This window comes from Trichogramma pretiosum, unplaced genomic scaffold (genome assembly GCF_000599845.2).
Source record: "Trichogramma pretiosum strain Unisexual culture from Peru unplaced genomic scaffold, Tpre_2.0 scaffold52, whole genome shotgun sequence".
NCBI classification, from domain to species: Eukaryota; Metazoa; Arthropoda; class Insecta; order Hymenoptera; family Trichogrammatidae; genus Trichogramma; species Trichogramma pretiosum.
The window spans coordinates 1,141,034-1,166,871 of NW_019641695.1; the positions used below are offsets into that span (position 1 = coordinate 1,141,034).

Sequence of the window (25,838 nt, forward strand, 5' to 3'; positions counted from 1 at the left end):
TTGCGATTATGAAAAAAAGAAAAAAAACGAAGGAAATATTTTTCGCTTTTCTGTAATATGCTAATTACATGGTAATAATTCACTTGTATTAAGGTAATTCTTTCTTGTAGGCGACGCCACACTGCCTTATTATGCGTGTGCAGCTACAAGATGGACTCGATCTATAATATTATCGAACACATTTTGTATCAGCGAAGGATAATGCATGCATAAAATACAATCATTGAAAAGTGGCAAATAAATTTTCCAGAAATAAATTCAAATGCTATAAGCAAGAAATATTCATCAGGAAACGTTAAATATATGATTTGTAAATATCATATTTGTCCAAGATCCATAAATAATGCATTAACGTTATTTTTTTCGGCAACTGACAATCCTTATCTTGTTGATTGTAGCATAAATTTCACTAGTTTTTCCGCAAGGTTTACTTAGTGAGTGAAACACTGACTAGAGTTACTTATGCTCTTAGTGCATATTGAGATTTGAAAAAATATAATCATATAAATGCCCTGCATTTGTGATGGTGTAGAGCTATCAAACTTTCGCTTTTATAGTTTGATGAAGTGAACAATTTTGAGATATATGTGGCAAGCGGCCTATTTATGAGTTCAAATAACAGGATGTAAATGATTCGTTCAACTAACAAGTGTTTTAACTATGATATTGCGATGCAACTTTTATACGCAAATAAACCATCACTACACGGAATTTTTCGTGGTACGCGAGTAAGGGTCACGGCAAAGCGTTCTTTGGGGTCCTAAAAACGTAAAAAAATGCATGAACACGGAAAAATTTGATAGTGTTTTTGTATATGCACTTTTGTGCGCCATATACAAAATAATACCGTTTTAGTATTGAAAATCACGTAAAAATTTGGAACTTAAGTTCACAGCTACCGCGAAGCATAGATCAATTTTTAACACGGTGACCCTCATTTTTATTGCAGATTTGAAAAGGCAGAAAATTTTACGTTGACATATATTTTTTCTTGTTTCTTTAAAGATCATTTTAAGGTTGCTAGAATTATAAATAAATTCCTTATTTTAATTGGATTTTAGTTAAATAAGCATTTTATTTCTATCTGTAGTGCCTTTAAAATGAACTTGAAGGAAAAAGAAAAGACATAGTCTATTGTAACATTTTTCGGTCTTTTCAAATCTGCAATAAAAAATGGGGGTCACGTGTCAATAAATCGATTTTGGTTCGCTGTAGATCTGAGGGTATGTTCAAGGTTACCATTGCATTCCTCGTCATAAAGTACGTCGCTGCGCTCGGGCGACAAACTGAGACTCGTGCGAGAAGCACCACGCGCACGAGTGACGTATACTATTTTTCATCACTGCGTGCGGAAAGTGCTACTTTCGCGCACGGCTGGCGATCTTAAATAGTACGTATAGTTACGTATAGTTTTTTTCATCATCGAATGCTGGAAGTCGATTTTAAGATTTTCCCGCATGGTGCGGCGTGCGGGAAATAGCACTTCCCGCACGCTGTGATGAAAATCGACTTTCCGCACGTTGTAATGAAAATTAGTGTACGCAACGGGGGCGGGAGGTTGTCAATCTTGCACTTGTGTCAATGCAACCCTCGCTACGTTCAGGCTGCAAACTCGACACTCGTGCAGATCGACAACCTCCCGCCCCCGTTGCGTAATCTATTATTTTATCAAAGCGTGCGGGAAATAAAAACTTCCTGCACTCGATGATGAAAAATACGTAACTGAGACGGTTGTCAATCTCCCGCCTCACACGGAGAGAAGAAATATAGTAATAATTTCTTTAAATTTTGGAAAAATGACTATAGGTCTTAATAAAAGTGTGACATCTTTGACGTTCGGGTGAAAAGTTGCTATAAAATGTATAAAAATTATAAGAAATAAAATAAAAATTGAGAGAAATATTGTAAAAATTACAAAGGATTTTAGTAAAATTTTCCCTTACCTCAAAGATGTCATACTTTTATTAAGACCTATAGCAATTTTTACTATAAATTTTTCTCCTTGCAGTTACGTAATGTACTCTTTTTACACGCGTCAAAAGTTACTTTATTCAATCTAAAATGATTTATAGTCCTCTACATCATCTATCCTTTATAATAATCATGTATTTTTGGGCAGAAAGAATACGAAAATTTCAAATCAAATAAAATTAAGTAAATAAAAACTAAACAATAAGACTAAAACAAACTAAATTTAAATAACTTCTGAAGAGTTACAGAATTGACCTGAAATTTTAACATAATTTAGATTCCAGGGTTGAAGTAGTTTTATTGTATCTCAGCTACTTATAAGGTGATGTTGAACAAAAAACAAAATATTTTATCACATTTGAAAAGATCATGGGTCAATTTAAAATTTAAATGTTTGGCCACATTTCACCTAATTTCAGAAATAATTCATAAGTGCACGCATATAAGTTTACAAAGCTAAAATCGTCGTAATTAAAACTAAAACTGAATCGAGAAACTTCAACTAGCAGGTAAAATCTTAGTTATTACAGTTTAGACTTACACGAAGCTCGTCAGTCTATCTCGTGTATATTACGTGCATATATACATGGGTTTCTGGTTTCATGCCAAAACTCGCAGCGTCATTTATGAATAGCAGACTCGAGGGCGAAATAAAACTCGGTTGCCGTTGTCTACGTCGCGGGGTGAACGTAACATTTATGAGTATACATTTGAAGTCAATGCCATCGTCACGCTCGCCTCTTCAAATATAAATATTGCCAATGGCTTGAATGTAAATAAAATTTACTTATTTTCTTTCTTTTTTTTCAATCAGGTATCGAGAATAAATGAAACTTCGAGCAGATCCCCCAATGCTGCATCATCATTAATAAAAATCGAGTAAGTTTAAAATTCATTCAAGTTACTATTTTTATGATTTTTATTTTTGTTTAACGTGTTCATTATTTACTTAAATATATTTTGAATTTATTGACATCAAAATTCTCTGAATAAATGAATCAGAGAAAAAAAATAGTATTCAGGCCTATAGGCTTCCCCTCGGCCACTAATTACACGTACTCTGGGACTTTTCTGTTTTTCGCGGCCTAGGGCAGTAATATACTATTCGTTTTTGCCGCCGGGACGAAAAAGGTTAGTTTCGGCTGGGGTAGCATGAAAAAAAATATGAAAAAGAACCATTTTTGTCTTTACAGAAATTATTCATTATAGTTTTCCGAGTAAAAAAGAAAGTTTTGAGACAGAAATGATCGTTTTTTTATTTTTCGAGTTGCTAGTTGTTTCAGTCTACTAATCGTTCGTAGTCATTTTATGAAAATTCTAACATTGATAAAGATTGAGTTCCGACCGAATTTTTATTCATACGTGACTATATGTGCCGTTGACGCTGTATTTCTTCTATAAGAAGTGAAGCATAATGTTACTGTTTCAAGTTAAAGGAAATAAATTGAGTTATAGCTGGCTCACCTGGTTTGTTTGGCATGACCGCTTCATGAAACAAGTGCCGCCTTCTCATCAAAAGAATCAAAGTTTAATTTTCAATTCTCAAATACTTTTTCAATTTTGATGCTTCAAATTCGTGATTTTGATTACAATATATAAGAGTGAACAGTAAACAAGCAAATAGTGTATTTATATCCCGAATTGCAGTATAAAAGATTTGTCAACGAAAATATTTCATGAAATCCTAAGCTTGACTATTTTTCACAATGAAAATTAACAGCGTTGTAGAACTTTTTAATAAAGCAGATGTCTTCGGTCCGCTGATGCATTCGTACATTAGCTATCTTCTAAATATGCAGTTTAGTGATTTCGATGCTGGGTTAAAGCGCAACACTATAAAATCGCATGCAGAAGGAAAAGGATGAATTATTTACCTGCGGAGCTATGCGATCGCGCCGCGAAAAACCTGTGCAGTATACACTATGCTGAGTGCAAAAGATAAATCTTATTACGCTTATTTCGCGTACATACGAGTACGTTCATATGCACCTCGTGCTGTGACGAAGTGGTTTTTTCAAGGGCAAAAATATAAAAGGCAAAATATGTAGCCGAGATATATCCTTTGGTGGTGGCCTAATTTGTCAAAATGATCGGGTGGCCAATGTCATGGCTATGCTTTTTTTTACCTTTATCCTCTTTTTTGTTTTTCGTCGTTTTTTTTATCGCGCAATTTAATATTCGCTTATGACAGTGACTCGCTCAAAATGTGTCCTTCGAAAACAATTCAATTTAGCTGCAGAGGTCTGGACCGGTAGACTCGAGTTTCGATTTTCAATTTGCTACAAGATCGTTAAGCACATAAATATATCGCGCCGCCGGCGCGTTTCGCAACTCGAAGCTGCAGCAGCACGGCAACGAATTGAAGTTTCAATTGCATACAAGCGAAGAATATATAATAAATAAGGAATTAATTGAAGCTACAAATATTGAATAATCGACGGTAGAACCGATAAAAATATCAATGACAGCTAGTCGATGTTACATGCGCGATTAAATGCAAAATTTTTTATATAATCTCAATATTAAAAGCGCGACAATATTAGTATATAATGTTATGATAAAATTTTCCACTGCGCGCGCGAGTCCGTTGGGAAAAAATGTCTTTTGATTTGAAGAAGTAAAAAATGAACTGATCCTTGTTTATTGGCCAGTTCATTAAGCGGATTGACATCACTCGTGAAAAGAGAAAAAAACATGTTCTGCGACACGGATGCAATTCAGTCATCAATCGATTAATACGATGCACTGCAAGTACAATTTTTCATGCCAAAGCGACATCAATATTCATTTTCCATGTGCCGCGCAAATATGTCGCGATCGAGTCGGATCGTAAATAATTTTACAACTATCCGCGATTGGATGTTTTATCACCTACATAACGCTCATACTTACGAGACTCGCGTGACACAGGCGCGTTTAATACAATGGTTGCGAATGTGACGCGAGGAAATACGTAACTTCAACGTAAGAGTCGCTTGGTCGAAGAGCCCGAGCACTTTCTTCTCAGAAGCGAAGTTCGCGCGGGTGTGTTGATGTACAATATCGATAAATAATCCAATCAAAGGCCAAAAATGAAAAGTTTTGCTCGACTCGTCTCTATCTCGCTCTCTTTTTTTCTCTTCGGCCAGCCACAACTTTCATTCATAAATTAAAGCGCATCTGAGAAAAGCGAAAAAGGGGGGAAAGGAAGAAACGCGCGACAGCGCAGATAAAAAGATACCGAAAATCTCGAGCGTGTGCGAGTGTGTGACCCAGCGCAGTCAGCCGCGCGCACTCTGCATAAATGTATCATATGTATACGCAGACATATATGTAGTGCATATACACGTGTTTCCTCGTACGCCTCGTTAAATGTGTACGCACACTTCCGAGCGCCCGTATTCCTATACACGCATTTATACCATAAAATTTTGCACTTTACAAGAGCCTCTTCTTTATCGTTCGGTCGCGCGCACGCCTTTTTTATTGCTGTATTCGCGCTCGCCAAAGAAAGGTGTAAGCTTGAACTTGAATGCAACGCATATAGCCCTCCAGGATTCGCACATTTAATGCCAACAGCGCAGATAAAAGCTCCGGCTTCTTGCTCGCGTTCGCATTTTTCCTCTCCTTTTTTATTCTTCTCGTATAATTCTTGTATTTACGAGTGCCAAGATTTTCTTGGCCTTTATCGGCTACCTGCGTACATGACAAGCGCATATATCTGCATTCAAATGGCTTATGAGTTCAAATAACTAGATGGGCACTTTACGTGCCCCTGCGATTTCACTGAAAAATATCCTAGACTTCCAAGTCGTTTTAAGCAAGAAAAATTGGCTTTTGAAAAAAGCAATTAATTTTCATGGATGGAATACTTTTAAAACTTTATCACGAGTAACGCAGTTTTGCTGGCGACCTTAAAAAGTTGCGATCACTGTAAAAAAGCCCCGCACGCGCGGCAAGTCTCAAAAGTCCTGCTCGTATATAGGTTTGTAGGACTGGCTTTTGCTCATGATCGTTCGACTGCTCATGTTTGTATATCTAATAATACTAACACATAACGATGTTTACAATTCATCCCAAAGGCGTATGAGATTCTTATTTTCCCGTAAACTATCCCATTTCGAATTCAGAACATATCATGCATTTTATATCATCGATTGCATATTTTTGAGCCTACTTTTAAAATTGAGATGCGCGCTTCGCGCTTCCTCTAACATTTATAGTTGCAGCTGTTTACATAACATGACACTTGCTGCTAAATATGCAAGATATGTAAAAAAATTTTGTGAATTTGAAAATATACATATAATTTCAATGAAATTAATAACATATCATGAACTTAAATTAAATTTTAATACATAAAATCCATAACTCAAAGTAAAGTAATAATTCTCTACTCTGTTGATATCATAGAGAATGTTATAATTTTTTTTTACGAGAATGGAAAATTTCTATTGATTCACAGAAATTATAAACAAGGATATTTTCAGCCTTATAATTGATAAGCTAATATATGCATTTCAATGCGTGAATCGACATTTGATTCTATTTTGTAACAGAGTTCAAAATGGAAATCATAAAAAATTTGAGACCTCTAGAAGGCACATACTTGTGGAAAGAAAAGGGAAGAATTCAAATTTATTATCGAGAAAATAATTCCAAATTAGCTATAGACTCATAAAGTGAGATAAGAGTTAAAAAATAAAGTTTTAGTAAAGGAAATTATTGTGAAAATCTGATCTCTTTATTGAGAGGTAAACATTAAAATACGCTACTTATTGATTTAAATATTGTTCAGTGTATCAACAATTTTTAGGAGCTAGAAAACGAGTGCGAATATCGTGAGAATATGATTATAGCGCATGAAATGCGTGCAGCATATCCGGTTTTTGTCGTCATTTTAACGCTAAAATAGAGGCTTTCTGAAAGGAGCTCATGCCTTGGCAGCAGCAACAGCGACGCGCGGCATATCGATTTCATCTCTCGCAGCGGGTGTTTATTAATTTTTTCTTGCAAATATACTGCACAGCAGCCGTGTGTGGCCTTGTTATAGAGATAATTGAGTTGTTTCGTCGTGCGGCTAATGTGCGCTGAAACACGAGAGCTTGATCGATTTATAAAAAAAACTCGTCGAAAAAGACTGTATTTTTCTTCTCGTGCAGTAGTCTCTTCACCGCGAAGTGTAACGCAATTAATGCAAATGCAGTCACGTTGTTACTTTATTTGGTGATGCTTTTTTCTCCGCGAATTGCCCGAGGATGAGAAAAAAAAACATTGTTGCAAATATTGTGCGCTTACTCGGTAAATATGCATGTATATGATAAAAGTTTAATTGACCAGACGCAGTGAAAGTAGACGCGACGACTCTGCCTGCCACGTACTCATTTACGAATCTAAAAGCTTTATAAATGCGTATGTGTTGGCGAAAGTTATCTATTATGATTGCTGCCAATGCAGCAATATAGCAAAGTCTTTCTCGCTTTCTGCGTCCGTGTCTTGGTAGCATAAGGTATCTGGCCTAAGCAATAGCGAGCTCCGCACTTGCACACTTAATCATTCGAGAAGTGATATTCGCCTTTTAAATCAAGTACAATTAACAAAAAGTACCTGCGCGTACGTAAATCAGCTGTCGCGCGGGCTGCAGCTGTTGCCGTGGCATTTTCATCGCTCGATACGGATAAATATATTATAAATGAAATTTGCGAGCCGGTGAAAGTCGCCGTTAGCAGCTACGGGCCGCGCTTTGAAAACAATCGTATAAATATCGGCCGCGCGACAAAAAATCAAACCACAATTAATAACTCATTGTAACGAGTCGAGGGTACGAATTTTGGATTTTCTTTTGGTTGATGCACACCTGCCAACGTTGACGCGCTGCCCTGGAAACACCGCGACAGTAAATATGCCTGCTTTTCATCGGAAATTCCTGTAACTGCTATTATTAACTATAGTTGAGATCATCGAGAAAATTGAACGACGATTCGGCCAATTAGATGGAAAAAAAAATCGCAAACCGTTATCGAGTCGGTAAAATTTCGCTCATAACCAGTTATTATGGGTACAAAGTTTTCATAATAACGATCGTTTGAGAAATATACATATGTGCGAGAGGTGAATAAATATGTAATATAAATGAAGCTAGCTGTAGTAGTAGGCTGAAAATTCATTACACCGATCGAGTTTTTTACTCTCTTTTCTGCGTCGATGCAATCTGCCTCCTGCACAGCCTCGAGCGGTAATCTTCATTTTCTTTCTCTCTCTCTCTCTCTCTGTTTCTCTGGCTGTACCTACCTATGCGAGTATCAAAGTCGTCCACGCGCTTCGGCCGAGAGATATCGAGTTGCGAGCCGAGAGTGCGTGCGGTCGTGCAACGATTTCATGAATGGCCTACCGTGGCAGCCCAGGAGCAGCATCAGCAGCGATGTTATAAAGGAACATTTCATTCTTTACGAGTTAATTTCTGTGCCTCCAGATAGATGTGCATGCGCTTCTTCCCGAGCCACAGAAGGAGGAGGAGGAGGTCGCGAGCTCAAAGCAGATATCTTAATCCAGTCCTGCGAATACTTGGACGCGCAGCTCTTCTTCTTTTTCTTCTTCGTCTTCTCTCTCTTTCTCTCTCTTTCAATCACTCCACCATGCGACTACGGTATTCCGGTTTTTTGGTTCGCCGTGCGAAAGCGTGATCGTTGCTTTATTTTTTGCACGCGGAATAAATTTATTTTACTTTATAGGACCTTTCATCTTAAATCACGGGATTACGTAATTTTTTCGCACCCGCGGCTGACACTCTTTCAAGCGGGTGTACTTTGAGCTGCCATGCGTGTGGCTTTTTTCGTAGAAGTCGATCCATGCATGCACTTCATTGTGCGACTCGACAAGTTTTACGGGTTTTGCGTGTGCTTCTTATGGCATGTATATGCTGCGCACAATACATTGAAATGCTTCAAAGCACAAGCTGCGCTACATTCGCATGGCAAAGACCGGCCAAAAGTGCATTTGACCCGAATTTTTGATTCCGCTTGTTTTTCGATTTTGATAGTAGCCATTATCGGGCAATGTTTTTCACCATAATGCACGAAAAACCTCTTGGGATGATCAGCTATAATAAATCTGACAATCGCCATCATTACTCATCGAGATTACACTTGAAAGAATTACTTCATTCAAAAGTTCACGAGGTCACGCAGTTGTATTTTTAAACTTATAAACGATGTTATGAACATCGTACTCTCACTCGAGTGTAACATTAAAGTACACAGTCAACTTATTGAAGATGGAGTTAAAATAATTTAAAAGATTAATGATGACCACACTACAAGCTAATACACCATTGATTTCAGCTCGATAGCTTGCTTACCAGAAGACACAGATCCAAGTCTTTGATAGTACGATTGAAAAAGAAGAAAAGAATAGAAAAAAAGAATACTTTAGCGATGAAAAAGTTACGAGTCGCGTCGGATAAATTGTCGGTCAATAATATAGCTTGATGAAAGCGGTAAGCACCTCCCACTTGTCTATACATTCGCAGCACTTGGCTGATTGAGTGGAGAAACGCCCCTTTTTACTCTCTCTCTCTTTGAGCATACGTGGATACATAATCATCGTCCTCGTCGTCATCATCAGCCGGTTAACCTGTTGATTAATGCGCTAATAAAATAATGATGGACTATCGATACGTGCGCGTGCGTGAATTACCCGTGAAGCATCGGAGAATATACATCTCCATTACAGGCATACATGCTGCGTGCAAACGATCGGCTCCGCTTCCTCTTCTTTCAGCTCGCGCAGACGCGTACATATGCGCGCTTATCTATGTACGATAAACTCGTATATTATATCGAGTTACATATATCGTATCGCATACTTAAGACCTTCAAAACTTCCGCTTTAATTGCAGCCTGGACACACAATTTACCGAGTGAACTTTGAGTTCGCGTGAGTGGTAAACTATTAAAAGCCATTTCGAGTGCCAGGCCAGCTTTTTTTCCCAATCGAATGACTCGAATTATACTGGCGCCCCGCTATACAGAGTCGTTTCAATTGCTCTCGAGCTATCGATTCGTAACAATTTGTCTCGCCTTTGTCAGCAAAAGGGAGAGAACGAGCCGGGCGATGGTCGAATCCAATTCGCGATCAGCCAAATGACTTTTGAGATGCTACGCCTATAACGTAAAACCGAGGCACTCCCTTTGAATTACGGGCTCGAGTTAAGGATCAGTTAGGTGTGTGGGCGATCGCACGAAAACACAGCCTGCAACAGCTTCATACGGACCGGATCGGGTCGAGCTTCTCGCTGATTTACGGCATTTCCATCAGCTCGTTTACACCGGCCCTTTTAAATTCACTTCAAAGTTCCCGTACATTATACAAGTATATGTATATATTTGCAGTAGTAGCAGCGCGCGCGGTAGCGATCGGCACTCGGCACTCCGATATAAAATTATAACGTGCCGAGCTCGTATACCGCATTTCATTCGCGCTGCCCAGTGAAACCGAAAAAGTGATAATGGGATAATTTGCGTTGAATTTCGGTGAGAAAAAACCCCGATGCGGGACGAGTGTAGCTTCGAAAGCAAAACGCGTCTCTCTCTCCCTCGACTTTGTTCTTTGTTGTTGTTTTTCTTTTTTTCATTTGCACTCGAATCAAAGATATTCCTCGGGCGCTTTTAAGTAGATCAATAAAGAATTGGGTCAGACAGGTCTGTATGCGCCAGGCTCGAGACCGCGTGAAACGTGCGACGTGCAAAACTCGCGAGCAAGCCCGAACGTTACCCGCTCGCCAAAGAGACCAGTAGGAAATAATGAAAATATAAATATATTCTCGATGGGGAGGACGATACGCCAAGCAAATGAATCATTCATTCGAGCACGCGAGCTTCTCTTCTTTTCCCTGCGAAATTGCATGCATATAAATACATGGGCAACTGCGAATGAAGATCAAGCTCTGCTCTGCATATCAAGTAGTGCGAGTCCAGAAATCTGAAAACGATTTACTGTAGTTGGCGATGAAAAATAAATAAATCGACATTCAACTCTAAATCACCTGATTCATTGGGATTTCAGGTTTACTTTTATTGTTACATATTTTGTCGTATGTATATGATTGTGATGAAATTTTTACACGTTTAAATATTTATACAGAGGAACAAAAAACACAGCAGTGTTAGCGGCTATGTGTAGTATAACGTTTGGGTGTGTACATCTTAGTATCGTTACGAAGCTAACACTGAACTTCATCCAAATCGTATGGCTTTCCAACTTGTCTGTATCCATATTTTTGTTCGAAATATTTCATCATTGTATAGACTATTTTGGCCCTGACTTTGGAAGTAACACCTATGTTACTATCGTCCAACTCAAGCACAGCCTCTGCCAACGATACTTTGACATTATCGTTCAGTCTGACCGACTCTTCATCGATTAAATTGATAAAATGAAAATATTGAGATAAAATTTTACTCTCCTTCATAGAAGTTTCGCAATTGGAGAAAAAATCCTGTGAATATGTGAGAGGGAGAAAAAAATGAAACATAAGCGTGGAATTATTTTACGTGTAGAAATTTACCCAAGCGTCGCCACACGATAAGGGGTACCAAAGGTCCTCGAGTCTCTGGCAGGCATCGCAATTACAATCCAAGTCATAGTTGGAGCGCAGAAATTTTTGCCGCTCGCTCATTTCGCAGCATTGCAAGTAAGAATAATTGTAGTAACAATCGAATATCTGACTGTGCTTCTCAATGGCTTTGACGGCGTAGAACATGACTTTTTTGTTGTAGGTGAAGACTTTTCTAACGTTAGGGTCGCAATCGTGATTTACCAAACTGGCGAGGGGAGCGATCATCTGGCCGTACGAGCACTTGTAACTGTCTGAGCAGTAATAGGGCTTTTTGAGGCTGTTTTTGCACCAGTGGATGGGGTTGATCACCTGAAGCAAAGGGAAAATAATTGATTCGTCTATGCGGAGACTAGCATGCGCTATCCGATGTAGCCATTGCGATTCTTACGTTGTGAGCGTGGTATCTGTTGACTTTGGCCAGTCTCAGTAGAATAGCGCCGAGGTTCACGACGTCGGGATAGTCTCGTAATTTGGTCGTTTCGCATCGCAAGCCGGTTACGTCCGTGAGGAAGGTCGTGAATTTGGCCAAACACAAGAGGGCAATCGTGCTAAAGGTCACGATGCTCTTGAGCTCGCCGTCCTTGACGTTGCTCCTCAAGCTGAAGTAGCTATGAAAGTCCTTGGAATCGAATTTGCCGTCCGGACGGCAGCCCTTCTTACAGTTATCTGCGCCCACGAAAGAAAGATGTTTGCTATGACATTTTTCGGGCAGGGCGATTCTGGCCCTCGGCAAGGCTCCGACACTTACCCACTTCGTAATCGACCTTCTCCAATCGATCGATGAACTCCCTCATGTCTACGGTCGATTGCCTGCAAGCCTTGATCAATCCTCTGATGGCGAGCGTATCCCACGTGAAATTAGACGGCGCCGACGGTAGCTTCAAAAATTCCAGGACCCTCACGTAAGCGGGCTTCAATTGGCACTCGACATCGTGATAAGCGTCCCAAGCCCAGTTGCTGCACCTTTCCGAGCAATAGACCACTTGGTCGCAGCCGTTGCAAGCGACGCAGCACCTGCTGATTTTCATGCAGTAGCTGCAAACGTAAAAGCGATAATTGGCGGGCGAGTAGGCGTAGGGCGTGTCCACGAGGACGACCTCGCCGGGCTGGATGTCGCGGGCCGCCAGCAAATGACGCCCGTAGCGCAGGTCGAAGCCGAGGTACACGTTTTCCCGGTGGTCCTTCAAGGACATGGCCTCGATCGTGTCCCACTCGTAGCTCGGGCAGGCGTCGTCCTTTACCCGCAGCTTCGTGTCGATGTAGTCTATCGCGCGCTGCTGGCGCACCTCCAAGGGTGGCAAGTTGTCCACGTTCTGGTTCTCTTGTAAAAGCTGTGAAAGTCGAGCGTCTCGCGTTAGTCGGCTTGGCCATTTTTAGAGAAATTCATTGCTGCTCGTGCACTTACATAGCTGTCGTAGTAGACGAGTGCGATTTTCTTTTCCAACTCTGAAAACTCCTTTTTAAACGCCTCGTCCAGTAGGAATTGATCAAAGTGCTTCTTCACGTATTTGATGTCTCTCATAGAGTCCAAGTATTGTTGGAACTTGAAATTCACGTTGATGCGGTAGACGAAAATGTCCCTTTGTAGAGTCGAGAGAATTGGCGCTGCCGCTAGTGCCATGCCCAGATGATTGTAAACTTTCTGCTGCCAGGCCGAAAACTTGAGCATCGTATCGTCTTTGATTTTGTTATACAATTTCTTGGCTTTATCGAAGCTTCTCTGAGCTCTGATCTCGGACTTGGCTTGAACGTGACATGGCTTTGACTTTGCAAAGATTCGAGCGTAGCTTTTTTGCAGTTCGGCGGTTATCAGCTCTCTTTCGCGCTCGATTTCCATGGTCAAGTAATAAAAGTGATCGCTCGAGGTTGATAAAACTAAAAAACACTCGTGACAGTTATAAGCTCTGCTGTAGGCTCGTTCGACTCGCCGACTGAGCGTAAATATTTATATAATCGAAACTCGAGACGTTACGTTTCGTCGTATCGATCATTCAAATAACATTGGTAGGGCTATAGTCAACAGATTCGTAAGGTAATCTCGTGACCAAGAGAATGCTCGTTATTGTATATTGTTACGATCGCAAAAACTATAACATAATAAAGCAAATATGCGCTGAATTATTATTATTATTTTGTCGAATGTTGCAGATAATCGAGCTTGGCGCAGAGCTGTTGGCGAGATGTCACGCGTAATCGGGCGCACGCGCCACTACGCCAACGAATTCAACGTCATCGGTCCAGGTGGACTCGTCCTCCGTCGAGACGGCAGCAGCTCGTCGAGTCGCCACTGCTACCGATCGCTCGCAGCGATCAGCCGGGCCTGAGGAGCCAACGACTCACAGCGAGCGACTCTCGGAGCTTAGCCGAGGAGGAGCTTGGCATCGTCCAAGGAGCCGTCGCGCAAAACGCCGAGCACGAGCAGGAACGCGGGACCGAGGTCGTCGCTGCGCTCGCGAACAGGAGCCACGAGAGGAGGTGCCCATTGGAGCGAGAGTAAAGAGCGCTCGCGCACCGGATCGTCATCTCTCCGAACGATCCAAGCGCGAGCGACCCGAGCAGAGGCCTTACCGCTGGCCTGGCCAGCTACTATGCGAATTGAAGCTTTCGGCGCACTCGTCGCGGTAAGCTCTTTTTCGTGTTGTTGTTGTTGTTGTTTGCGTGATCACTGCGAGCGATCGACCATCCGAATCCGAGTGCCTTTGTATCCCACTGCTGTGCGACGCCATCGCTCGAGACTCGAGTTCGCCTGTACGAAACCTATGCTCGCACGGTGGACGAATCGGCTCGCGGATCGTCATCGACAAAGTCCGACGCTTTGACGAATTAAATCGCCGCCATTGGAGGCGTTCTCGCAAGCTCGCCACGCTTAAAATGATACTTGGCTCGATTCGCTCGGCCCTTTCAGCTGACATATTTTCCAAACTCGGGCGTCCTAATCGTATTGGCGCAGATTATGCGAGTGCCCTCGAAATTTTCACTCGACCGTTTCGGACCACACCGCGAGGCTACAATTAGGATACGCATGAATATGTAGCCCCCACGCTCGACGCAAGCATACTTTCAATCCTGCGGCTACATTTCTTAGAAAGATTATGAACAAAAACAAAAGGGAAGAAAAAATTGTCTAAAACCCCGCGACTGGATCGGCAAACTCGACGCGCAGAGCAGATATAGACGGGCAATGTGCCGATGATATATTTTTCGAGCCACGACAGAGACCGGAATAACCACTTAAGCTTTTTGATATCGCTCGACGGGCACACCGAGTTTTTCAATTGCTCCGCGCGGATTCTTCAAAATCTCGGCCTCTCGTGGCGGTCGTGCCGTGCGCTCTTTGCGCAGCCCAGCTTTGTAAATCAGCTCGGCATATCGAACTCGTGCAACGGAAATCTCTATAAATTCATAACTTGGTGAAATGCTTCTCCAGCTACGCGACTCGAGGAAAAAACATAAAAGGCCACCAGGCTACCGCTCAAGAAAACCAAACTATTTCTGCCTTTTAACGTTTCAAGTTTATCATTGAATTTATACTCGGCAAAACAAAAAGTCTTGTAGACCGTTCAGCTCTGCTTTCCGCTACGGTGAAATTCGGCTTTCGTGTAAATATATATACAAATACACTTGGTTCGCGATGGAGCGTCGGGTTGCCTAAGGTAAACGCAAGTAGATCGCTCATGTTTACCTTTAAGCTAGCCAAAGTCGCGAGTATACATGTATATATGCTTAGATAGATTATTGTCTGTGTGGAGCGATTACACGGCCGATTTAAATTCGTTGCAAAACGATCCTCGACAGAGGAAAAAATTACTCGAGCAACCGTCAATTGATTTCCTCTGTACGATTTCTCGTTTGCTTCGAATGAAGCACGTTGGGCAATATTAAGGTTAATTAATTAGCGAGAGGCGGATCAACTACACCTAGCAATTGGTATTATTTTATTAAAATGCAATCAAGCAGGCGTCGGATATGTAAGGCGTAACGTATATTATCTAGATCGTTCGAGTTTGATTAATTATTTATAAATTACGCGCATTTATAAATATATGCGTATATGTTTGCGCAACGGAGGTTGCAATCGGCAATAAGGCTCGATGAAGCTCGAAGATGCGTGTATCGCATTATGTTTTAAAAAGTATTTGGTACCGCAGGTGTAAAGTGAAACGATCGTGTATGAATGGCAACTGGCGCACGTAATTCGCGTGTAATTTCAACGAGCTTCAAAGCCGCTTACATTGTCAAATAAATGATATATTTATAAATCATCGTCTGGTAAATCAAGTATTTCTGTGTCTTATCAATCATCGGCATCGATATTTATGCGACTCCGGTGCTGCAATTGAAATATCTCGACTCGGAGGCTTACGAGGTGCATTTATAGCATAAGCTCACCTTGCTGTAATACGCTCCTACTACAAATGCCGCAGTCGATTCTAATGTCATTTTTTCTTCAAGTCCGATGATTATAGTCATAATCGAAACTTGTTCCAACTTTCTCGGTTGGCGAGTCGCAATTGATTGGTGTGCAGCATCCAAATGAACCAATTTCCTCGTTTCGCGAGTCCGATCGCGCGCCTAAACAATTTCTAAAGTGCTTAAATTCGTCTTGCAGCCTTATCGTTTGACCCTTTTATGAAAAATTATGCCAAGATGGCGTCTGCGAACAGGTCACCGCGATGGGATGACTATATCATATAATGGACATTCATCCGAGGGTATTAAAATAATAACTAATACGAGCGAACGCGAGCGTAGCAAAACAACGTTGTTGTCATTTGCAGGGATAATGAAAAAAAAGATAAAGAAACGAAGGAAAACAAAAACTGCGACTATTAGACCGGAGCTTAAAAACGTCTTAATTGGTTTAACACGTCTCAATGTGGGTTAATTAGCGCGTCATTAATCCTTAGTCTCTAGCCACGCGTCTAATCGTTTAATTTAGCATTAACATTATGAATCGTAGAGCCAAGCAGTGCTGGACAGTGGAAACTTTGCCACGGCGCAAGATGTACGTTTTTTAAAAAGTCTTTTTTTAATAATTATAAAAATAATAATAATAACGATAAAATAAGGTTGATAGAGCAACCACACGTGGAATAGGTCCGTGCAAGCGGCGATCGCGACGCCGAGCGCGGGGGTTTACATAACAGGCTCCGTTCGAGTGCATAGATCGTCGCTGCGGAGCAGTGGCCACGAGCAGGAAAATTTGCATGAAGACCGCATCGATCACTCGGCTGGCGCGTCTATACCGATCGCGGTCGAGCGCGCCTTTCCGGCCGCCCCGAACGTCTCTCGTATACGCGCGTATAAATTATGCAGCTGATTTGGGCGCGCTACTCCTCGGCAGCTCGACGCGTATACAGTAGGCTCGATCCGAGCCCTGCACACAGACCCGATGACAACGGAGCGAAGGAAAAAGCAGCCGAGTGCGATATGCATTTAGATTTGTGAAATATGGAAAGGATTCGCGAGCTGCCAGCTATGTGATACGGAGAATCGGCTCGGTGTCGCTCGACCGTAAATAAAAGTCGGCGTCCATTGTCGCCACGAAATATCCGCATGAGAATCCCGGCCTGCACCTTTATTACATCCGCGATGAGAGCGCTTCGTCGAATCGTTCCGATATGTGCTCTGTGCCCTGCCTGCGCTTCTGCGCCCGATAAGATTCCGCGCCGAGCGTTTAACCCGGCCATTAGCACGTCGTTAAACTTTCTCGTCGCGATATACGTGTGTGTTTGAGACGAGGCGCCGCTATACCGATCATTGCATTTATAGTTATTTGTATGCAGCAGCCGTGCACTCGGGAAACAAGGCACACGTATATGCGCGCAAGCTCGTGTACTTATCGTTCAACGACTCGGAAATCGTCTTTTTCGACGCTGCCCGATCGCGATTCTTATGTTATACGCATGTGGACGTATGCGCGCGTCCTTCGACGAGCTTAAATAGACGGCCGACATAATATATTACGAGCGTCTATAGGGACAAGCGCCAAAGTGCGACAGGTCGACTTTATAATCCGAGCCATTTAATCAGGTTAAGCAGACCATTGCTGGACTTTGCAGTTGCAGTCCTTGATTGCTTTACCCAGCAAGCACTGTATATATATTTATCATAGGATATACTTTATAATATAATATAAGCGCGAGTCGCGCGGATGAAATCGAGCAGTTTCGACGTCGAAAGCTGCTTACGCTCGGCGCCAGTTTCTTTTTGCGCGACTCGCAAAGACATAATGGGCCCCAGATTTACCGACTGTACCCATCGAAATGCGAGTTCCCGAGCCGAGGTATTAACGTCGCTGTATAAATAAGCGAGCGCGCACGGGACGTACTCGCGCTACTTACTCTGTAATCTTGCCTGCGCTCTTCAATAATACAACCATTTTCAACTCAAGAATCATCGCTCTTTTAGCTCCTCTTACTTGCACTCAACGGTGCAAAATATCAAAAAAATAACAAGAAAAGTTTTATCGCTTCTTTTACGTATTATCAATGAAATAGATCAATCAATACAGAAATGAGTTTTGGCTAGTTCAATTGCACTTCTCCCAAAGCTATCATTCGTAACATTCATTCGCATAAATATTATTTTCAAGTTGACATTTGCAAGTACGAGATTTAAAAAATTCATCAGCGCGGAAATGTTGAGGCAAACGATATGTCAAAAATAGACGTAGAATACTATCACTTTTATATAAAAATAAAGAGAATGAAATAAAAAGTCGCGACAAAAATGTCTAACGCTCACCAAACTCGGATTGTTTGAGCGTGACGCGTAGTGTAATCAAAATGGCTTTTTGTTTATTGCGTACTCGTGCGCGTGGGTGGCACATATACCTTATGAATATAATATGTTGTTGAGGCAGTGTATTGCTTCGTGTACGCAACTCAATTAAATGGCGAAAAAGAGCTGTATAGCACACGTGTGCGTGCCTATGAGACAGAGAGAGAGAGAGAGAGAGAGAGAGCGAGAATCGGACAGAGAGAGGTACATAAACATATAATACCTTCAACAGGTTTAATGGATTGTCCCTAGATGTACAAATGTATATACGTGCGTTTATTACATACGAACACTTGTGCAGAGTCGCGCGGTCTCTCGAGTACGCATAATATAGCGGCGCCTGTAGGCTTCATTTGCATAAAGATTATAAGCGATCTACCTTTCGTCGTCGTCGTCGTCGTCGTCATCCTCGGCAGGTTTATTTTATTATACGGAGTATTATAAACTGCAGAGAGTTGCACATCATCGTCGCGATGGCGCATTGCAGTTTTGGAAAAAATCGCGTAGGAAGTAACGGCTCGATCAGCTCGGCAGATTTTCGCAAGTCTCTGCCGAGACATTTTCTCGTCGTCGAATTCACACTAACCTTAACACTCATCTATATCTATTAGTGTTCCTTAATTTATTTTTATTTTTCACTCCTTTTCTCGCTCTTATCTCTTAGATTGCTTTAATGTGTTATAAAACGTATAATACATGTAATTTTTTTCTCGCACAAGCTTCAATTGAAAAATTATAATGTATCAAGTAATAATGATTTTGAAAAAAACATTTAGTGTTCTCATTGAAGGTAAAATTTAAAATTTTTCTCTTGTAAGTCAGTGACATTCAATTTGTATAAAATCAATAATAAATATGCAGGCGCGCGTTTCACATACAATTTTATGCAATAGTAGCTGCCACAAATGCTTACATAAAAAATATGATGTTTTATATCAAAAAATGAGGCAATTTGCGCTATACTATTGCATAAATATTAATAAGAAGTATCATTTTTAGGAGAAAATTTTTTGCCAATGAATTAGTTTCTTTGTACAGTAGTTATAATTTGACGACACATTAAAAAAATCTATGAGAAAAGAAAGGAAAAGTAAAAATGAAAAGTAAATCGAAGTAGACAGTAATATAAAAATATATAGATAAATTTTTAAGAGTAATGCATCTGGTCGTATAATGATTGACATGGTATCGACAGGTGGTTTGGCTGACCGCAGTACTTAGCACGCGGCTTTTGGTTGCTGCCAGCAACGACACGACAGAATCATTAACGCACAAACCCATCAGCAGCAGTAGTAGCAGCAGTAGCAGCAGCAGCAACAGCGGCAACAGCGGCAACAGCAGGGAGCCTCATTTTGGAGAGCACTACAGCAATCGGTGGTAAGGATGCATTTCTTCTAGGTGAATTCTGAAATTGGTCAGAGGCCGATGAGTTTGACCGGGATGTTGGCTCGTTTATTCGACAGGACGATGTCGCTGGAAGAGTCGACGACGAGGCGGCTGTCTTATCCGGAAATGCAGGAGCTCATCAGGCTGGAGAGCGGGGCGAACGAGAACCCGGTCGACTGCTGTCCGACGGTCATGGAGATGATCGAGCCCGCGGGCGGCATCAACCAGAACAACATGTACGTCGAGCTCTACAGGCACAAGGAGAACAAGCAGCGATTCTACGAGGTGTCCTGCAAGGAGGAGTTCCTCGACAAGCCCTGCCGCTTCATCGACCGCAAGCTGGCACCCCAGTCGCGCTGCGTGCAAAAGTTCACCTTCGTCTACGCTATTATCAAGAGCAACGCTCACAGCAAGGTAAATCATTCGTTTGCTCTTCTTTTCTCTCGCGTTCCAATTGGAAGCGTTGATTTGTAAAATTGTATCAACAGGAGGACGAGGAGCCGCGAGTGAGGCACAACCATCACCAGCACGGCAGCGCCGAGCAATACCGATTCCAAGGCTTCCCCGTCGGCACGACGCCCTGGGCCCTCGACTACATCAAAGTGCGCAGCGGCTGCAGCTGCGAAATATACCCCAAGCCGAGGAAGCGCAAGACCGCCGCGATGAAGCTGAAGAAGAGCCGAGTGCTCAGCTCCGCTCCGAGCAATCGGACTCGGCTGCTCTCGGCGCGCATACCCCCTCACACTCATCACCATCATCACCATAACGCGAGCTTCCTGCCGGCGACGAGCATCGAGAACGTCAGTGGGGGCACTAGCAACAACAGCAACAACAGCAACGAGAGCAGCAGCGACAGCTTCGAGCTCGTGTGACGACACGCTGCTGATGCCGAACGAAGAGTATCGCCCTTGTCCGCTACTGCTGCTGCTACCACTGCAACTACTACTCCATTCGTTTCGATCGATCGTTTGCTCTTTCTCGGAATGATAATGACTCCGTTGTCACTTAGCGCCGCGCGCCTCCTTCTTTTTTCTTTAGTAAACTTGCTATTTTACTTTGTTCATTTACATTACTTCTAGTTTAACTCGGGATAATTCTTATAGCAATTATTACTACTTACTGCAAGGTAAACGTACTGTACTACATCATTATTAGATGCATATTTTTTAATTTTATTTTGATTCTCTTTTGAATCATTATTTTATTACCGTTAATAATTGTTAATTCATATGCACATTTATATGCTTGTATTATGTATGCTTATCAATGTGTAGTACACTATCAAGCTGCGCGTGCTCGTGATGATCATTAAAATTCTTGTTTTAAAAAGTTGTTGATGTTGAACAAAGATTAAACGCATAATGGAAACACGCAAAAATTCGGGTTTGACACCAACTGCAGGTACGATGCATAAACGCTTCCCCATTTTCCGACGCATTCGCAATAATGCCATCCCTTTAGTGCAAAGATGATTTCGCGTCGTGTGTTTTCGTCGATCGACACATTCCAGCCGATTATGATATATTTATATACGTTTCTTTACCTTACTTTTATTGCTCGTGCAACCACGATCATTTTATTTAATTATTATAGTTTTGAGATTTTCATTATAATCTGTTTTTATCTAAGGACTACATATGACGATGATGCATGCATTACATCTTATCAAATATTAAGCTTATATATTTTATTATATGCTTTATTGATGAATACTACGATGAATTTTTAATCAGAAATTGTATAAACGGCCAGTGTTTTATTTACCAAAATTAGTTTGTGGAAGCAGCTGACATTCTTTGTTCGTTTCCGTGTGTGCAAGTATGCATGATTAATTTTTATTAAAAGCTTTGCAGGCAATAACATGATACTCTGTAACGTCGTTTTACATATATTTATCTTTTGAATAACGATTTTTGGTGCGTGGAAGGAAATTATTTAGTTATATACGATATTATTATAATTATTATCATAATTATTCTAATTATTCTTATTATAATTATTATTATAATAATAACCATTACTATTTCTATCGAACATTTGTATTAATTCACGAGATAAAAACTTTCGTCAAATTAAATGTATTTTCGTGCATTCTATTGTAAAATTCAAATTAATTTCAAATTTATTATGATGTATTTTCATTAAACAATTTACCATAATTTAAAACATTATTAATTTTCAAATCATAACATACAGTAAAATTAGGAGCAATTTATCTGTTTTGTATTAGAGTATAGACGTCAATGTATAAAATGTATTTTTTAAAGTAACAACTAATAGTTAATTTTTAATTTAATTTGTACCATTTTTGTAAATCTCAAAAACTAGTCTTATATGTTATAAAATTATATAGAAAAATTATTAATGTAATAAATGCGTAATCACGATGCGGTAGAGAAAAAATTATTTTCTCCATGCGCCAAAACAAATCAATTTTAGCTTGTAGCTTTTTTTTATTATTTGAATTCTTCATTTAGTTAAATTTTTTTTTATTTTATTTTTATCTATAGGTCTAAGTTGAACTTAACATAGGATATAAATGTATAGCCATATATTATTTATTATAATATGTTGTAGGCCTGGATACGTATTCTTATTGCAGCGTCTTTTGAAAAAAAACATGGACTCGCCGGAAACAAAATGTAATTTGCCGAAAAAATTATTGCAAAGCTTTATTAATTGGTGTTCTTTCTTACATATGCCAATTAAAACAAAAGTTTCAAAAATTAAATTACTAAAATGAATATGTAATTTTCATTTTCAACAAACTTCAATAAAAAAAACTTTAATTTAAAATAATACAAATGATTGTACTACTTGCAAGTAATTCCACGACCATAGCATATCATTTTTGAAAAAAAATCTTGGAATATGCAGTATCTTTTAAAGCCGAGCGAGTACGATATTTCAAAATGAATTTATTTAGATCTTTATGTAAGTATTTTATTTCGTAATCAAATTCAGTGCCCAAAAATTTGTTTAACGATATATTAATGCCAAACAATTAAGTCAATGTAATTGTACAGAAGCAAAAATACCTATTACAATCCAATGAAATTAATTCAAGAGTTGTTCATTGTGAAGTCACTTGTACAAAATAACCTTTTGTTCTTTCTTAATAATAACAATATATGAAATAGTGTAAGCATGCCACTTTTCCTACTTCCAGGTATATTATTTCCGTTATTTTCCGCTTCTGTACTATCATATGTAAACACTGTACATATATATGATACAAGCAGAGTATTTTATTATTTTACGTAGTCTCGGTGCATTACAAAAAAAAATGATTTTTGAAAATAAAACTGAATCATGTGAAATATTTATGGTGAATAAAAAAATAAATTGTCGCAGATTATAATCTCTTTCAAATCCTATCATAATTAGATTTTTTTTTATTCTAAAGATAAGGGGATTTTTTTTAATTATTTTGGTACAGCATAATGGTACATTAAGAATATAATATCACAAATAATAAGAATACACAATTTCTTCGAGATGATTAATAAAATGGGAATGCATCTCTTGTAAAACAATGTTATGTTTTGTATCGTGCACATAAGGTAGATTTTGTGACGTTTTTTACAAATAAAAAATCAGTTCCGGTATTTGGCCACCCTCTATCGATGTACCATTGTTATCACCCGCTTCATAATTAAATGAAAATTTCACTTTTCCATGCTTTGGACCACAATCAACAGTAACTACTCGCTGTCCTTTCGATCCGTAATGCGAGTCTGGTCCCTAGAACACAGACCAAAAAATTATTGAAGATTTCATGAAAAAAATTAAATAATGACACTGCTTACGTCAAAGGTAACCGAAGCGGTGTAAACAGTATTTGGTAAAATTTCAACTGGCTCTTTGAATATTAATCTGTAAGTATAATTCGATCCATCGCAGCTAAAACTTGTATTATTTTTTGCAATCACTTTGCCGGACGCTGTGTGAATCAATTCGATAATTACTTCGTATTCGGCTGGGCCAAAGACGCTACCGTAGACCCCGTAACCGACCAAAAATATCCTTCGGTCTACGCTAAATCTAAGTTATTTATTCATTATTGATTTACAGTTTTCAACAAAGTAAGCACCCAAAAGACAAGTGTTATTTTTACCGAATTCGATCGCTTGTGCCATTGTAGCCCCACCGACTTTCAGTCTGTTGGTAACGACACACTGTCTGCTCTTTACCCATCATGAGACATCGAGGCATAGCTTCGAAGCCAACTCGGGGTTTTGGATTTAATGTGAAGTACAAAAATATTTGAACTATCTGAAATGATATTTGATTAGTATTATGTTAAATCGATGTTTGATTCAATTCAAGTATCAATACATTTTAAGGTGAGTATTTTACCTCTCTGTCAGTCAATAACCCACTTTGCGCTGGGCCACTTGCGAATTCCTCCATTGACATCAATGGAAAACGGACTAGTGAGATGGCTCTGCCTAAGACAGATCTTTGATTGTCAGGAGTGACCGGTAACTGTTGTCTAGAGCATTCTGCTTCAGACCACCTGAATAAAACAGTTTCAAAAAATTAAATTCAAATATTTATAAAATTAAAACGAGCTCTTACCGTACAACGGCTTGAAATATCTTCGATTCTCTAACTCTGAGTGTATTGCGTTCTAAAACTGTAATTAGAGTATCGATGTCAATATCGGTAAACCCATCGGCATTCAGAGCATCCGTCGTAAACTTATCAATCGTATCCAAGCAAACGGCAGCTAGCTGTGGCTCGTCAAACAAGCGGGCTTGAGCGAGAAGTAAAAATGCGTTATCTGTTGTGAGATTGCTTCTCAAGTAATCTACACAATGCTTTTCCAGCGAAGAAACTGCGTATTTTTTCGCTGTGTAGAGTGTAGTCATGACGGTATCAGGATTAATGGATATTTCATCCGTGTAAAGAAACAGTAGCACAGCCAAAAACGTTTCAGGCTCAACATCGGGTACTTCGATTTCATTGGATGATGTGGCCAGAGTCCCATTGAACATGGCATCAAACACTGCACTTCCAGATGATAAGACTAGTTTATGTGCTGGGATAACACGTTGCTGAGAGCCTCTGCCAACTCTAAATTTCACATCTGACAGGATTTCATTATTAAATAGAAATGTGAAACGTTCACGCATGGTAGCTTTGCTACCTTGCCAGTTATAGACAGTTGAAGAAACCGAATAGTTTGTCAGACCATTTTCAGCAGGAATACTTGTGCGCACTCTAGCTTCTGGCCTGACTACATTGCTTGAATTACTTGGTGGTCTACTAGAAGTTTATATAATATTTATAAATTTAACACATATACAATACATTTATTAATATGATTGTTAAGATTTTTTGCTTCTAAGCCTAAACTTTAGTATTGTATTTATTGATAGATTTTAACAAAGTGATACTAATTATCATTTGAGAAATTATGACCAATACTTTAAAATACTCATTGAAAATATAGACTTACTTATCATAATTTGACGTGGATGGTATGGCATTTCTAGAACTTGTTGCAGTTTGTTCTTCTTCCTCAATTATATCAGATACTTCCAAAGCTCTTCTAACCATGTTCAACATAATTGTACCCGCTGGTTGCATATTTTGTGGTGAATCATTGACAGTTTCAATATTTTCTGCTTCAATACCACCAACAGCTCCTTCATCATTTTCCTCATGATTCAATCTCAAATTGTGGAACCTCAAGGCAGCATTAGAAACACTAGCAGGAGAACCTTCTGATGTCATTTTTCAAAAGAACCTTGGTCGCAGCACAAATTTTCCAAAGACAGTTATTATCTACCTAGTTCTCCGAAAATAGCGTCTCTGCATATTTTTTTTATTTAAATTTTGTTACACACGACGAAAGTATAATTCAAATCAATGGTTAACTACCGAAAAATTGCTCACTTCAGAAACTCTTAATTGTAACATAAAACTAATAATTTTTATTAATTATTTCAATTTTCTTTACAAGAATCATAGCTTTCTACACGTAAAAATAAATTAAACTAACCACATTGGAGATTTTCTATAACTTTTTATTGTTATTGACTCCAAAAAATACGTCTAAGGATAATTCGAGTGACAACTGAGTAAGGGATCCAAG

General features: G+C 39.8%; 3 protein-coding genes across 6 annotated transcripts in view; 1 reads left to right on the forward strand and 2 right to left on the reverse strand.

Annotated features, from left to right (window-relative positions):
* LOC106650740 overlaps positions 1-22,122 on the forward strand; it is a 51,018-nt gene extending 28,896 nt beyond the window's left edge. The window contains exons 2-6 of one of the 4 annotated variants that reach the window (XM_014368924.2): positions 2,786-2,850; positions 13,715-14,187; positions 19,545-19,726; positions 19,813-20,149; positions 20,224-22,122. In XM_014368924.2, the coding sequence (XP_014224410.1) occupies positions 14,155-14,187; positions 19,545-19,726; positions 19,813-20,149; positions 20,224-20,607 (936 nt within the window). In that variant the 5' untranslated portion in view covers positions 2,786-2,850; positions 13,715-14,154 and the 3' untranslated portion in view covers positions 20,608-22,122. The other 3 variants (XM_014368925.2, XM_023462025.1, XM_023462024.1) reach the window with 3 other exon arrangements.
* LOC106650737 (SET and MYND domain-containing protein 4-like) lies at positions 10,978-13,496 on the reverse strand. The gene is made up of 5 exons (XM_014368920.2): positions 12,972-13,496; positions 12,315-12,897; positions 11,955-12,232; positions 11,516-11,875; positions 10,978-11,446 (listed from the first exon to the last, which is right to left on the reverse strand). The coding sequence occupies exons 1-5, from the start codon at positions 13,401-13,403 to the stop codon at positions 11,171-11,173; spliced, it is 1,929 nt and encodes a 642-aa protein (XP_014224406.1). The 5' UTR covers positions 13,404-13,496; the 3' UTR covers positions 10,978-11,170.
* A 968-nt stretch (positions 22,123-23,090) lies between the features above and the next one.
* Positions 23,091-25,837, reverse strand: LOC106650738 (BTB/POZ domain-containing protein 1-like). Its single transcript, XM_014368922.2, has 6 exons — positions 25,200-25,837; positions 24,317-25,006; positions 24,095-24,254; positions 23,853-24,010; positions 23,545-23,779; positions 23,091-23,479 (listed from the first exon to the last, which is right to left on the reverse strand). Exons 1-6 carry the CDS (start codon positions 25,475-25,477, stop codon positions 23,318-23,320), a joined length of 1,683 nt encoding a protein of 560 aa, XP_014224408.1. The 5' UTR covers positions 25,478-25,837; the 3' UTR covers positions 23,091-23,317.
* Position 25,838: the final 1 nt, after the last annotated feature.

Bases quoted from the DNA above. Each gene is read 5' to 3' on its own strand.
- LOC106650738 (XM_014368922.2), bottom strand. From the start codon at position 25,477: ATGACATCAGAAGGTTCTCCTGCTAGTGTTTCTAATGCTGCCTTGAGG. The intron at 25,007-25,199 runs GTAAGTCTATAT...ATAAACTTCTAG, and splicing joins TCCACGTCAAATTATGATAA to TAGACCACCAAGTAATTCAA. The intron at 24,255-24,316 runs GTAAGAGCTCGT...TGTTTTATTCAG, and splicing joins ATATTTCAAGCCGTTGTACG to GTGGTCTGAAGCAGAATGCT.
- LOC106650737 (XM_014368920.2), bottom strand. From the start codon at position 13,403: ATGGAAATCGAGCGCGAAAGAGAGCTGATAACCGCCGAACTGCAAAAA. The intron at 12,233-12,314 runs GTAAGTGTCGGA...TCGTGGGCGCAG, and splicing joins GAAGGTCGATTACGAAGTGG to ATAACTGTAAGAAGGGCTGC. The intron at 11,876-11,954 runs GTAAGAATCGCA...CCTTTGCTTCAG, and splicing joins ACAGATACCACGCTCACAAC to GTGATCAACCCCATCCACTG.